The sequence below is a fragment of the Pituophis catenifer genome, unplaced genomic scaffold, assembly GCF_029215685.1.
Source record: "Pituophis catenifer annectens isolate HBS135680 unplaced genomic scaffold, rPitCat1.0.hap2 SCAF_14, whole genome shotgun sequence".
Classification (NCBI taxonomy): domain Eukaryota; kingdom Metazoa; phylum Chordata; class Lepidosauria; order Squamata; family Colubridae; genus Pituophis; species Pituophis catenifer.
Window position 1 is genome coordinate 21,861,516 of NW_027256894.1, and position 13,468 is coordinate 21,874,983.

General features: G+C 46.1%; 1 protein-coding gene across 2 annotated transcripts; it reads left to right on the top strand.

Annotated features, from left to right (window-relative positions):
- Window positions 1-6,194: 6,194 nt before the first annotated feature.
- SKIC8 (SKI8 subunit of superkiller complex) lies at window positions 6,195-12,651 on the top strand. Of its 2 annotated transcripts, none has more exons than XM_070953483.1 (11): window positions 6,195-6,284; window positions 7,463-7,541; window positions 7,643-7,670; window positions 8,466-8,571; window positions 9,229-9,401; window positions 9,985-10,133; window positions 10,798-10,891; window positions 11,039-11,132; window positions 11,485-11,577; window positions 12,201-12,279; window positions 12,376-12,651. In XM_070953483.1, the coding sequence occupies exons 2-11, from the start codon at window positions 7,530-7,532 to the stop codon at window positions 12,463-12,465; spliced, it is 918 nt and encodes a 305-aa protein (XP_070809584.1). In that variant the 5' UTR covers window positions 6,195-6,284; window positions 7,463-7,529; the 3' UTR covers window positions 12,466-12,651. The 2 variants fall into 2 exon arrangements, with proteins under 2 accessions (XP_070809584.1, XP_070809585.1); XM_070953484.1 differs by lacking the exon at window positions 6,195-6,284 and adding an exon at window positions 6,341-6,469.
- Window positions 12,652-13,468: the final 817 nt, after the last annotated feature.

Consider the following 13,468-nt stretch of genomic DNA (forward strand, 5'->3'; position numbering starts at 1 on the left):
ACTGCTCTTCATACACTTCAGCACTCCGACATTCACAGCCCTGGATTTCGTCTTCCCCCATCCATCCTTTCTTGCTTGGATGGCCAGGCCATTTTTCCATCCACGAGAGCCAAAATTGCATTTGGAATCCAGCCACAGAAGGACTGGAGGTTTCAAAGGAAACAGAGAATGCTGAATCAAGAGGAGAAATGGTTTCTTCTCTCCTGTCTTCAGACAGGACCCCCGGTTTGAGCTCGTCCTGGTACAGAAAAACATAATCGCCATCCTGCCTCAAACTGCAGGCATGTGAAGGAAAGGAAAGGAGAAAGGAGAGGAGAGGAGAGGAGAGGAGAGGAGAGGAGAGGAGAGGAGAGGAGAGGAGAGGAGAGGAGAGGAAGGGAAAAGGAGAAGGGAAGGGAGCAAAGTAGGGGATGATAGATGTAGTTGATTAAAAGAAAGTGTTATCCAGGTTTAATGTCCAAAATCCAGGGAGGGTAGGATAGGGAAGGAAGGAAGGAAGGAAGGAAGGAAGGAAGGAAGGAAGGAAGGAAGGAAGGAAGGAAAGAAAGAAAGAAGGAAGGAAGGAAGGAAGGAAGGAAGGAAGAAAGAAAGAAAGAAAGAAAGAAAGAAAGAAAGAAAGAAAGAAAGAAAGAAAGAAAGAAAAAAAGAAAGAGAGGGACAGAGGAGAGGGAAAGGAAAGGAAAGGAAAGGAAGGGAAGGGAAGGGAAGGGAAGGGAAGGGAAGGGAAGGGAAGGGAAGGGAAGGGAAGGGAAAGGAAGGGAAGGCCATGCCAAGGTTTCTGCTCTCCTCCATCCAGGTGTCCTCACCCTCCAGCCACCTGTATCCCGGGGGGGGGGACGCGTTTTCAAGAAAATAAAATTCATCCCCACGGCCTCCGAATCAGGCTCCGCTTTTTATTTATTTCATTTATTAAACAAATTTATATCGCCGCCCAACTCACACATGGGACACACAGACACACACACGCACAAATACACACCGGACAGCTTACAATATTTAAGATCCAGAAATGTATTTCTGTGCCTCTTCATCACTTTTTTTATTTCACCTGTCCGTCCCGCCCCATCCCACCCCTCCCACTGGCCCTCCGTTCTCCCCTACAGATGGATCTCATCCATCTCTCTCTCTTTTCTTTTTTGGCAAGGCCTGGGCAGACAAAAGGACCGTGTGTGCGGTGCTACAGCTGGAGCCAGGGGTCACTCAATCATCCTTCCCTAATGGCTCTCTGAATATCTCCCCCACCCCAGGGTTTATTGACCGGCGATGGTGGAGTCAGGAATGATCACCCAGGAGGGGTGACGAATTAGGAAGGTGCCAGCCAAGCAAGAGATGGCAGGAATAAATCCAAAGTTGGAGCAGGAGGAGAAAGGTGAAAAATGGCCTGCGACACAGATAAATTATCCATCTGGAAGGCAGGAAGGACGGTCGTACATCTCGCTGACAAATTAAATGGACGGAGGGGCTCCCCCACGACGTGACAAGCGGGGAAATGTAATCTGACGGATGCAACCCAAGAAGCGTTTGGGCACTTCTGCCATGCCGCTCATTGTGCACGAGGCCCTCATTAAAATGACACCGTTGTCATTGCGTTTTGCACCCGGAGCAGCAGCAGCAGCAGCAGCAGCAATAGCAATGGGCCCTGTAAAAAAATGCAGAAAAAAAAAATAGAATAAAGCCACTTCTTTGAGGCTGTTGTTTTTTCTTTCCAACGTCTTGGAATATCTGTCGGTGTTCTCAGTGGCAAAAATGAACACAACTGTTTGCAGATTATAGTCAAAACATTCAAGATGACAGCTCCCTCCCCCCCCCCCAGATACAGTGAAAGCCCCCCCTGATTTTGATGGGCACTGCAATTATTTTGATTTATTAAATTGATCTCCCGATTTGAGCAGGAGGAGGGACCATTGTGGCTGCCAATATGTTCTCACCAGGCCCTCTGGACATCTCCGAGGGCACGAATCGTGTTTGCTATGGAGTATGCTTAATGCAGAGAAAATCATGGCTTGCTAACGTGGCAAGAGTTGGGTTGGTGAGCACATCAGCTCAAGTGTCATTATTATCCATCTCTTATCCAGGGTGTGTCCTTCACCTTTCAGTGTGGTGCATATAAAAGAGGCGGACTTTTTGAGCATGCAGTGACAGACATCTTGACTTTTTTGACTCTCACTGGCTGTTCCTGATCTTATTGGACTCTGCAGCTCTGGAAGGATAGCAATGATAACAGGATGCGTTCTCAGATGATCATGGTGGTGCTCTGGTTATGCAATGCAGTATTGCAGGCTAACTCTGCCCACTGCCAGCAGTTCAATTCTGACCATCTCAAAGTTGACTCAGCCTTCCGTCCTTCCGAGGTGGATAAAATGAGGACCCAGTTTATTGGGGGCAATAGGCTGACTCTGTAAACTGCTTAGAATAGAGCTGTGAAGCACTGTGAAGCGGTATATTATCATCTCCCTGGGATGAGATTTAGATGCTGAATTTAGATGTAGTTGAGTACGTTAGACTGTTGACTGGAGGAATTCTGGGAGTTGAAGTCCACCTATCTTCAAGTTCCCGAGATCCAGAAACACTGCCTTAGAAGAAGCTGAGAGAACAAACAAAGCTGCAGAGATTATTAGAAGTCTGAATTCATTCTAGGAATGAATTGGGTGTACACTGTTATAATTTTAAACTGTTTTAATTGGGGTGTTGATTTTAATTTTTATCTTGTTGTGATTTGTATTGGAAATTGTCATTTTGTAAGCCGCCTTGAGTCCCTCGGGAGAAAGGCGGCATATAAATCACAATAATAAATAAATAAATACCTTTTATCCTCCTTACATCCAAACCAGCAATATTTTAAACAAAACATTTACTAAGTTTATCGCTTCAAATAGCTGGCCTTGCACCTCAAGAGTTTCTTAAAAGTTTTCTTGTCAGCTTGCTCCTTAGATAATATGATGCAAATAATTAATAAAGCTGGAATAATGTCTATGGAGATTCTCAGTCATCCAAGTCATGGTTGTCCCAAAGGTGATTTCTTTTGAAAGGAAACTGGACTTTCTTGGGGGTTTTTTTCCCCCTTGAAGTTCTGAAGAAGCTTTTTAGATGAGAAGCGAAATGTTTTCAAGGGGGGAAAAAAAACAAACCCAAGGAAGTCCAGTTGCCTTTTGGAAAAAGCAGCTTTGGGAGAATAAAGCTGAATAGAACTGTTTGCAAATGAACCTTTGTTCCGCATCCTCCAACAGATTACAAAAAGCCCCGTTATCCTCATCTCCCGTAAAACAGCAGCTCCATATGCCAAAGGGAGCTTCTTTATCTCATCTCCCTAAATGAGATTTGTCCATGAAAGGTTAGCCCGTCTTCCTGTCCTAATGAGAAACCCCATATAGCCAATTATCTCAATTATTGCACATTAGGAAAGATCCGAATTCCCCCCAAGGGAACGAAGGGGATGCTTTTTTAAAACCTCCAACTAACTCCAGATGGGTTGAAAAGACGTTATCAAAAATTATTATCTGCGTCAACTTCAGGGTCCGATATGTAATTGGACAGTTCAGTTCTGGGAGACAAAATGTAAGCTGCCCTTCAAGGAGCTCCGGGTTTATTTTTTTAATTGAACGAATAATCTGACAGCCGTCCGAAGGTCGGTTGATCGACCTCATAGGTGCGTTGGGATTACGTGATTTTTTTTAAAAAAATCCAGTCTCAGTAGGCAAACTCAACCTGAACATCACAAAGGTTAAAGACTGGACACAAAGATTAAAGATAGGACAAGATTGGGCTGCTATTTGTCAGAAATGGTGTAGGGCAGTGATGGCTAACCTTTCTAGACTGAGTGCCCAAAGCCCGAACCACCAAAAGGCAATGCTCATGCAGCCCACCCGCATTTATTTATTTATTTTTATATGCCGCCCTTCTCCGGAGACTTAGGGTGGCTTACAATGCGTTAAGCAATAGCCTTCAAACTTTTGTATATTTTACACAAAGTCAGCTTATTGCCCCCACAAACCGGGTCCTCAATTTACCCACCTTAGAAAGGATGGAAGGCTGAGTCAACCTTGAGCCTGGAGAGATTTGAACTCGCAGTAATTGCAGGCAGCTGGATGTTAAATGCTGCCTTAGTAGGAGGCATTAGCCTCCTACATCACTCAGGCGCCCCGTGCATGTGTGCACACCCCCCGCATGTACCCTGCCCCCTGCGCATGTGCGCATGCCCCCCACGTATGCGCACGAGGCCCCCTGCATGCCCCCCCACACCATGCACCCCCTGCATGTGCGGCAGAGACCTGAAAACCAGTTGGCTGGCGGGAGGTGCAGTGCATGCACGGCGGAGCTGAACTGGGGCAATGGCTTGCGTGCCCACAGAGGGTACTTCTGGGCCTGTGGCTTCTGGCACGCTTGCCATAGGTTCGCCATCACAGGTGTAGGGTCTCCTGTTTGGGTGGGCGAGTTGTACTACTAACCCTCTGGAATACGTTACCCCTGGAGCTCCGGATAATCCCCGACCTCCGAACCTTCAGGTCTTCCAACGGGCGGGCCTGGGTTGACTCTAAACTGATTTTGTAGCCTTTTAAATTCTTAAATCTTCAATCTGAATTGGTATTCCCACGTTTAACCTTATTTATTGGATATTCTGTTTTGTCTTTTAACTTTTGTATTCTCTGTTTTTTATTGTTGTGAGCCGCCCTGGATCCTTCGGGAGAAGGGCGGCATATAAATCAAATCAATCAATCAATCAATACTAGATGACCTACAAGGTCCCTTCCAACTCTGTTAATCTATATCTAAAGGAAAGATCTGATGACTATCCCAATCTTTTGATCCAAGATTCGTGCTGGGCTTATCAGCTCCGATCCCAAATTGTCCACCTGCTGAAGAATCACCGAGAAATAACTTTTCTTCCGATTGCTGTTGGGGTTTCAGAAATAGATGTTTTTGGCTCTGCCAAAGCTGTGCCCGTCATTTAATCTCAAAGAAAGCGGATCATTTGTTTCAGATCAACAGAGGATGTTAAGGCTGATAAAATCAAAATCAAAAGGCTGAACAGACAGAAGATGTGTGAATCCGGGAAGCTTTCCGTGCTAACAGGGAGAAAAAGGGCGCTTCATTTTTATTCAAGCATTACTGGGTTGCTCTTCTGTTCCTTTTGTCAGTGAGATTTGCTGAAGGGCGGAAGCATTGATGATGTTGCTTTTAAAGTTTCCCATTTTTTCCCCCCAGCTGGTCCCAACCAGGTTTATGAGGCATATCAAAGGCATTTGGAAAGGACGTGAATGTTCCAGGATGCGCAACGAAAGGCCAATGGGCTCCTTGGAGTCTCTTTCTACGTTTTCCCCCAGGAAGAAGAATCTGCCATGCTGACTCAGGCATGGAAACCAAAAGACATCTGGCCAGGGCCAGGCAGCCCAGCTACAGATGTGGGGCAGGAGGGATCCAGATGTGCAAATCCTGGTTAGGATTTTTTTTCCCCCCCTGAAGGGAAGAGGCAGGCTGGGGAGCAGGAGACGGGCTGGCCTTGCTCCGGGGGGGGGGGGGCAACTGAAGCCCCCCGAAAAGCCGAGACCTGTTACAGGGAGACCTCGACTTACGACCGTTAAAGGAGGGCCCCTTGCTCTCCTTCTCCGTGAGGAAGGGGACCCTAAGAGTGGGGGGGGCAAAGAGGGGTCTCTTTTTCAGGGATGGAGCAGGCTCTGGGGGGGGGGGGGGTGCTGGAAGGCCGGCTTCAGCAGGGCGCGGGAGAGGTGCGAGACCATGCAAGCTGCCCTTTCCAGCTTGGGGGTGGGTGGGGGGCGCTTATTTGGGGCTCCAGCCAGGAAAATCCAAGACGCCGACCTCGAATGAGTTAAGATGCAGAAAGCAAAAGGCTTTGCATTGCAAGCAGGGGGACACACACGTGTGCAATGCATGCACGGCATGCACACTCATGCACGCGCATGCACTGGGTCCCTAATGCAATTCCCGGGTTGCAAGACCTGCAGGGTTGCTCGGCCTGGCAAGGGAGGAAGGGGGCGGGGGGCTGAGAAAGGCTTCCTGGGACCCCTCCCCTGCTCTACCGGCGCTCCGAGGGACCACGGCGGGTGGGGAAGCGCTGCCACCTTCCCCAACCGAAAGCCCCGCGATCCAGGCGCCAAAGGAAGCGGTCCTTGCGATTCTCTGCCGCGCCGCCCAGGGGCAGCAGAGAGCGCTTTGCCTGTTTCCCACACCCCTTTCCCCGCGCCGTTCTGGCCGTCGCCTCGGTGGCGAAGGCGTGTCGTCATCAGCGGCCGCCACCAGCGTTGCGCGGCGACGGGCAGCCCCGGCGGGTGAGTTGCTGGGGGAGCGGAGCGAGCGGATGGGGGGGGGCGTCGGTTTCCATAGCAACCCCTTCTTTCTCCCCCTCCCACATCTGGGGGTCCTCGGCCTGGCAACCCCTCCCCCCCTCCTGCCCCACATCTGGGCCTGTGGCTTTTTAATCATGTTCTTGGCTTCCTGGTGTATCTTTTCCATGGTAAGTTTAAAAATGGAATGGGGGAATTGATGGTGTGTATGTATATGGGCGTGTGCATTGATATATATGCAGGTCTTTGGTTATTCGGGTTTTCTCCCGCGTAAAATTGGAAGTGTCTTGGCAACGTTTCGACGAAGTCTCATTCGTCATCTTCAGGCTGGTGTTTTCGGCTTCGTGCTTCTAGGAGCAATGTGTGATCGCAGCTGTTTCTTCCTTTTAACTGTCAGTGGGGGCCAGAGCACAGACAAGCCCCCAACCAATCAGAACACACCTCCACCCAATCAGAACACAGCCAAGCTCCCACCCAATCAGTTCACACCCCCACTGGCAGTTAAAAGGAAGAAACAGCTGCGATCACACATTGCTCCTAGAAGCACGAAGCCGAAAACACCAGCCTGAAGATGATGAATGAGACTTCATCGAAACGTCGCCAAGACACTTCCAATTTTACGCGGGAGAAAACCCGAATAATCAAAGACCTACATACAAACACCCGCAAAAATCTCATATATATGTCAAGACACACTGTCTCAAACTGTAACAGATAGGATTAATGAGAAACGAATCTGGGTGACCACAAGGTCACGGACAAGGCAGCAAATTGCAATGGCTGACAGGCTAACATGATCCCCCACTGATAAGCAAGCTAGGAGGGAGGAAACAATAGGAATCAAGCCTCCATCATCCAGCATGATGAGAGCAAAAACAACACAGCTGATTACAAGTGGGAGACGACTGGAAGGGCCTATTACACGCGCAAGGCCCAAATTGATTAATGGCATATAAAGGCAGAGATCTCTGTAATGGTAGTTTAATACTCTGTTGATGTCAGTAGATGGCTGACGAAAGCTTAGTAGAATAATTTTTTTTAATTATTTTAAAATTTTAAGTTCCGAGCTCGCAGAATGTCTGCTTCTTTCTTTAATATATATATATATAATCAATATATATCAAAAGATATCAAATATATCAAATATTTTTTTCTCCCCTCAGCACTTTCCTCTTCTTCCAGAGCTTTGATGCACACAGTGGGTTTGTGTGTGTGTGAGAGAGAAAAACAATGACAACTCAGGTAAGGAGGCACCCAGTTGTGTTATTTCACACGTGTTATAAGAAAGAGGATTGAGGAGGGGCTGATTGGTTCTTGTGTTTTTTCTCCCCCCCCCCTTTCAGTATAGCATTCTCTTCAAGCAAGAACAAGGTAAGGAAATTCTGCTTTTCTAAATTGTGTTTGGTGTGTTTGTGCTTTTTAAGGAGTTAACCTGGTGATAAAGATGGGCGGCCAATAAATTTCATAAAAATGAAATGAATTAAAAAATAAATAAGGTGGCAGGTTCAGGAATCCAAAGGTCACGGATGAAACGAGGATATCCCTTCTTTTGAAAAAGTATATATTTATTCTATTTATTAAGAACATTTATAGATATGTATTCTATTTATTAAGAATGTTTCTATGGCTGCCCAACTTGCTTATGGTGGACTCTGGGTGGTTTACAGCGATAAATCTGTAATAAATCCCCAATACAGACCTCAGTAGGTCCCCGTTGCCTGGCAACAACAATCAAACTAACCCCTTGATGGCCTCTGTATCATCTTGGAGTTCCTGGATCCACTGGCAAATCTATATCTTCAGAAGCCTACCAAGTAGGGAGCCCATCTTATTTTCGTGGGGATGATGTCCCCCAGGGAGGGAGCCACCATGGAGAAGGCTCTTCTTCTTGGTCCCTCCAGATGGACCTCCTTAACAGAGGGGGATCCATAACATGTGGGGAGGGTCAAGCCAGCTATGCTTTTCACAGGTAGAAGGTGTGGTCCACCAGAACGAGCTGTGCGATGGGGAAGGGACAGGATCCCAAAAGCATCAAATCATCAAAGCCTGGAATTCCCTTGTGGAGGGTTTTTCAGATTTCGTGCTGGTGAGGCTGGCTTTGCTCAGTGGAATTTGTTTCTTTGGAGAGGCTAACGGAATCATCTTTTTTCTCTCTCTCTCTCTTAGCGCACGACGATGCAATTTGGTCGGTTGCTTGGGGCAAAAACAGAAACGACGGCTCGGAGACCGTAATCTCAGGTTCTCTGGATGATCTGGTGAAAGTCTGGAAATGGTAAATTCCAGGAGGTTTTCTAAAGAGGCTGTGTAGTATTAAACAAGTAAGAGAAGTACATGCAGGTAATCCTCAAATTAACAACCTGCCACTTAGAGACTATTTGAAGTTAGAACAGATCTCCCTAGAGCTACTTATGACTTGTTTTTCAAGTTATGACTTGTTTTTGCTGCACAACCCCGCCCCCCCTACCCCAGACCCTCTATGTTTCCATTTTGGATATTTGGCAACCAGCTCTTATTTACAGCTGTTCAGAGTGTTCTGCAGACACATGACTCTGATTTTTCAATATTTTTTGCCCATTTCTGGCAAAAAGCACCCAGTGGTGAAAATGTATTTATTTCATGATGATTTGCTCAACGATTACAGCAGTCGCGTAACAACTTCTGTAAAAATCAGGTGGGGGGATCACACATGCGGGACCTGCTTAACAACTGTCATAATATTATGAATGTAATTCTGGATTCGATAATGGTAATCAGACAAGGACCACACTGTTAGTCCAGATTTGGGAGGAAAATATGATATTGGGAGCCGAGTATGTATCAGGAATGGAATTTCAGGAAGCATCGCTGGATACACCACATGGCAATGATTGATAGGCGTACCACTTCCTCTTCTTTAGGGGAAAAAATGCTTTCTTTTTGTTTCTCCAAGGAATGAGGAGAAGCTGGACCTCAAGTGGACTTTAGAAGGCCATCAGCTGGGTGTCGTTTCTGTGGACATTAGTCATACAGGCACCGTTGCTGCGTCCAGCTCCTTAGATGCTCACATCCGCATTTGGGACTTGGACACTGGCAAACAGATCAGATCAATAGATGCTGGGCCAGGTAACGTTCAACCCATCCCTGGGAACTGAGCAAATGTCATTTACTTGTGGCCTATCCATTTTAATTAGTAGATGAAAGAGTATGGCTGCCTTTGTTATTGCAGTGAAGGTTTTGTTGTTTTATTTTTTAATTAATTATAAGTCAACAAATAAAGAGGACAGTGTGAATATTCTCTGGAGATTCTCAGTCATCCAGGGCACAGTTGTCCCAAAGGTGCTTTATCCAAAAAGGCAACTCTGGACTTCCTTGTTTGTTTGTTTGTTTTTTTCCTTTGAAAATATTTCGCTTCTAATCCAAGAAGTTTCTTGGACAAGAACAAAAAAAGTCTAGTTGCCTTTTGGGGGTGGGGGTGGGGAAGCAACTTTGGGGCATGTATTCACAATAAGCAATAAACAATAAGCTCATAGCTCAGATCCAGTTAAAAAGACTTAATCAATACTGAAAATAGCTTTACTAATTCCTGTTTGCTTATTCAGAATATAATTTGCTTCCTTGCCAGACCTGTTGGCAAATATTGCACAACAAAAATAAATGTACTCATTACTGGATATCTCAAGAGTTTTGTCCGCTTCCTTTCCTGCAGTGGACGCTTGGTCGCTGGCTTTTTCTCCCGATTCCCAGTACGTGGCAACCGGAAGCCACATCGGAAAAGTCAACATATTTGGTGTTGAGACGGGAAAAAAGGAATATTCCTTGGACACTCGAGGGAAATTCATCCTAAGTATCGCTTACGTAAGATGCTTGGTTTGTCTTTTAATAAGCCTACATTGTCACCTGTTATTATCACTCCCACTCTGCAAGATCGTCCCAGATACTTTGCGCTGAATTATAATGGTTTTAGCCCCCTCATTGGATGTAGCAGTGCCCTCTTAATCAGGGCTGGTGTATTTTGTGCTTTTCAGAGGTCCACAGCTGATTTTTCTTTCACTGAAATCCTAAAGTTCCACCTGTTGATTAGATAGGTAGCGTCCATACTTATCCTGTGCGATTCGTTTCTCTTCTCCATTCTAGCTGGTAGGTGCATTCACAAAACACAATTGGTTAATTGGTTTTATGACTTAACCCATTTAGGCCATTTGAACAATATGAACTGCAAATAATTCTATCTGGATTTTCAAGCTGCTTACTAAACCAGGGGTCCCCAAACTTGGCAGCTTGAAGACTTGTGGATAACTGGCTGGAGAATTCTGGGAGTTGAAATCCACAAGTCTTCAAGCTGCCAAGTTTGAAGATCTCTGTACTAAATTAAAATGTAATCAAGCTCAGTCCCCAAATTTCACCCTGTGTAAATGGCAAAAAGGTGGAGAGGCGTAGTGTGTGGTGTGACTATCTTGGCTTCTTGTGGTGTAGGAGAAAGAGGGCAGGGCTCAATACCGGTTTCTGATTGTTTTATTAGAGTCCAGATGGAAAATATCTAGCCAGCGGAGCGATTGACGGGATTATCAATATTTTTGATATTGCAACGGGGAAACTTGTCCACACGCTGGAAGGTGAGGTTTGGAACTCCTGATTTCTTAGATGTTTATATATATATTAAACATTTTTGGGTGTAGTTCAACTGATTTATAGACGCAAGATGCAAATCGCCTTTCAAGCAGCCAAAGATAGAAGACGATTGATTCTCTCTTCCGCTTCAGGTCACGCCATGCCTATCCGTTCCTTGACGTTTTCTCCAGATTCTCAGCTGCTTGTTACAGCATCGGATGATGGCTACATCAAGATATATGACGTGTGAGTGATATCTTTGTTGAACCCACCATCTACCACTTCAGTTCCCTTCTCAATAAATCCTCCCGCCAGCTTTGTTCCCCGTGCCTCCTTTGAATTTCTGCTTCCAGCTCCTGAATTTTCTGAATCCAAGGAATTAACACTCCTGAAAATGGGCAGGGTCTCTCCTTCCTATCTCAGAAGTCTACCTGTAGTTACAAGCTGTCATTGATAGCTTGTTAGTTCGGACTGTCTGTTCCTACCTCTTTCGTTAGAAGTGTCTTGGGATTTTTGGGGGGGGGGCATTCTGTGCATTCTGAAAATCATTTTAAGATCTTTTTTCATCTAACCCAGAATCTGTTTTCTGAATTAACAGACAGCATGCCAACTTGGCAGGCACTCTGAGCGGACATGGATCTTGGGTATTAAATGTAGCCTTTTGCCCCGATGATACCCATTTTGTTTCCAGGTGAGTAGAATGTTATATATTCTGTCTACAACTATAACAGATTTGAGGGACGGAAGGAAGGAAAGACAGAGAGAGGGAAGGAAGAGGGAAGGAGAAGGAAGATAAGGAGAGGACAGAAGGTACAAAGACGGATGAAGGAAGGAGCGGGAGGAGGGAAGGAAGTGGGGAGATGAGGAAAAAAGATAAAGATGGAGGGAGGAATAGGGAAAGAAAATAAAAGGGGAAGGTAGGAAAATGAAAGGAAGGACGGAAGAAAAAGATGGAGAGAGGAATAGGGAAAGAGAAAATAAAAGGGGGAGAAGGTAGGAAGATGAGGAAAGGATGGACGGAAGGAAGAAAGATGAAGGAATAGGAGGAAGGAAAGAGAAAATGAGAGGGTGGGAAGGAATGATGGGGAAGGAAGATAAGGTGAGGGGAGGAAGGAAGGAATCTCTCCAAAATTGGCCATTGCTAGATTTATCATCCACATCTACCAATCAACGAACTTTAATTGTACAAAAGGCAGGTGAGAAATCTAATCAATACTTTCCATAAGCGGACGTAACTTTTATAAGCAACTGCGGCAGGACTCCTGTAGATAAGGGAATTAAGCGAGCCCATCCTATATTCTTTAAAAATTCCAGCTCCTCAGACAAAACGGTCAAAGTCTGGGACGTGCCATCCAGGACCTGCGCCCACACCTTCTTTGACCATCAAGACCAGGTAGGGAGGTTCAAGAGCTGGAGGTGGTCTTTGGGGCAGCCCATCCCCCGGCTGCCCTTCCTTCTAACTTGCTGGGCCCTTCTCTCCCGCCCGTAGGTCTGGGGCGTGCAGTACAACGGAAACGGCTCAAAAATCGTCTCCGTTGGGGACGATCAAGAAATACACGTTTACGATTGTCCCGTCTAAGATTTCTCCTTGCGACAGCTACGGTGTCGGTTGTCCGAAAGTGTTTTGATACTTCTTTTTTTTTTCCTGGTCAAGAAAAATCTAATAGATGGAAATCTGAAAATTATTTAGGTGGGCGCTTTGCTATTTTGTGTTTTTTTAAAAAAAATTATTTTAAAGCTAAATAAAACCTGGCTGTGGAATCTGGGCAACGATTCAGTCTTTTCCTCTTGGCACTCTGGCTCGTTTTGCAGAATTTAAAAATATGGCATTCCAAAGTTGGGCAGATCCGTCCGGAGGATTGTCCGTAGCTGATCGGAATCGGGCTCCGTTCCTTTAGCAGCGTCGGCTGGGTGGCCTCCACAACTGGGATGTCGCAACAATCCTTGCGGTGTTACTGCCAAACAAAGCCGCGCAATGTGCCCTTGGCTCTGTAGCTTTAGTTTCTTTGCTGTAAAGGATTTGGAATACAGGTAGTCCCCGACTTACGGCCGCAACGGAGCCCAAAATTTCCCTTGCTAATCGAGACATTTAAGTGAACTTTGCTCCATTTTACGACCTTTCTTGCGACAGTTAAGTTAGCCGCGCCGCTGTTAAGCGAATCCGGCCTCCCCGTTGACTTCGCTTTGTCAGAAGGCCGCAAAAGGGGATGACGTGACCCCAGACGCTGCAACCAGTTGCCAGGCGCCCGAATTTTGATCGTGCGACCCTGAGGGCGCTGCAACGGTTATGAGTGTGAAAAAAAGGGTCACTAAGTCCCTTTTTTCAGTGCCGTTGTAACTTTGAACCGTCGCTCAATGAACTGTTGTAAGTTGAGGACTGCCTGTACACCCGGTGTACGAAGGACCCCTTTCCAAACTCGTCAGGTTCCCTGCAGAAGTAGTGGCAGAGTTCCCATCCACAGCAACCCAACCATTCAGGGGTCACGCCAGAAAATGGTCCCCGTGTTTTATTTAATAAAATACCTATTAGATAATCTAGGACAGTGACGGCTAACCCTTTTTGCCGTCGTGTGCCAAAAGCG

Bases quoted from the DNA above. Each gene is read 5' to 3' on its own strand.
- SKIC8 (XM_070953483.1), top strand. The intron at 10,134-10,797 runs GTAAGATGCTTG...TTGTTTTATTAG, and splicing joins TCATCCTAAGTATCGCTTAC to AGTCCAGATGGAAAATATCT. The intron at 10,892-11,038 runs GTGAGGTTTGGA...CTTCCGCTTCAG, and splicing joins ACTTGTCCACACGCTGGAAG to GTCACGCCATGCCTATCCGT.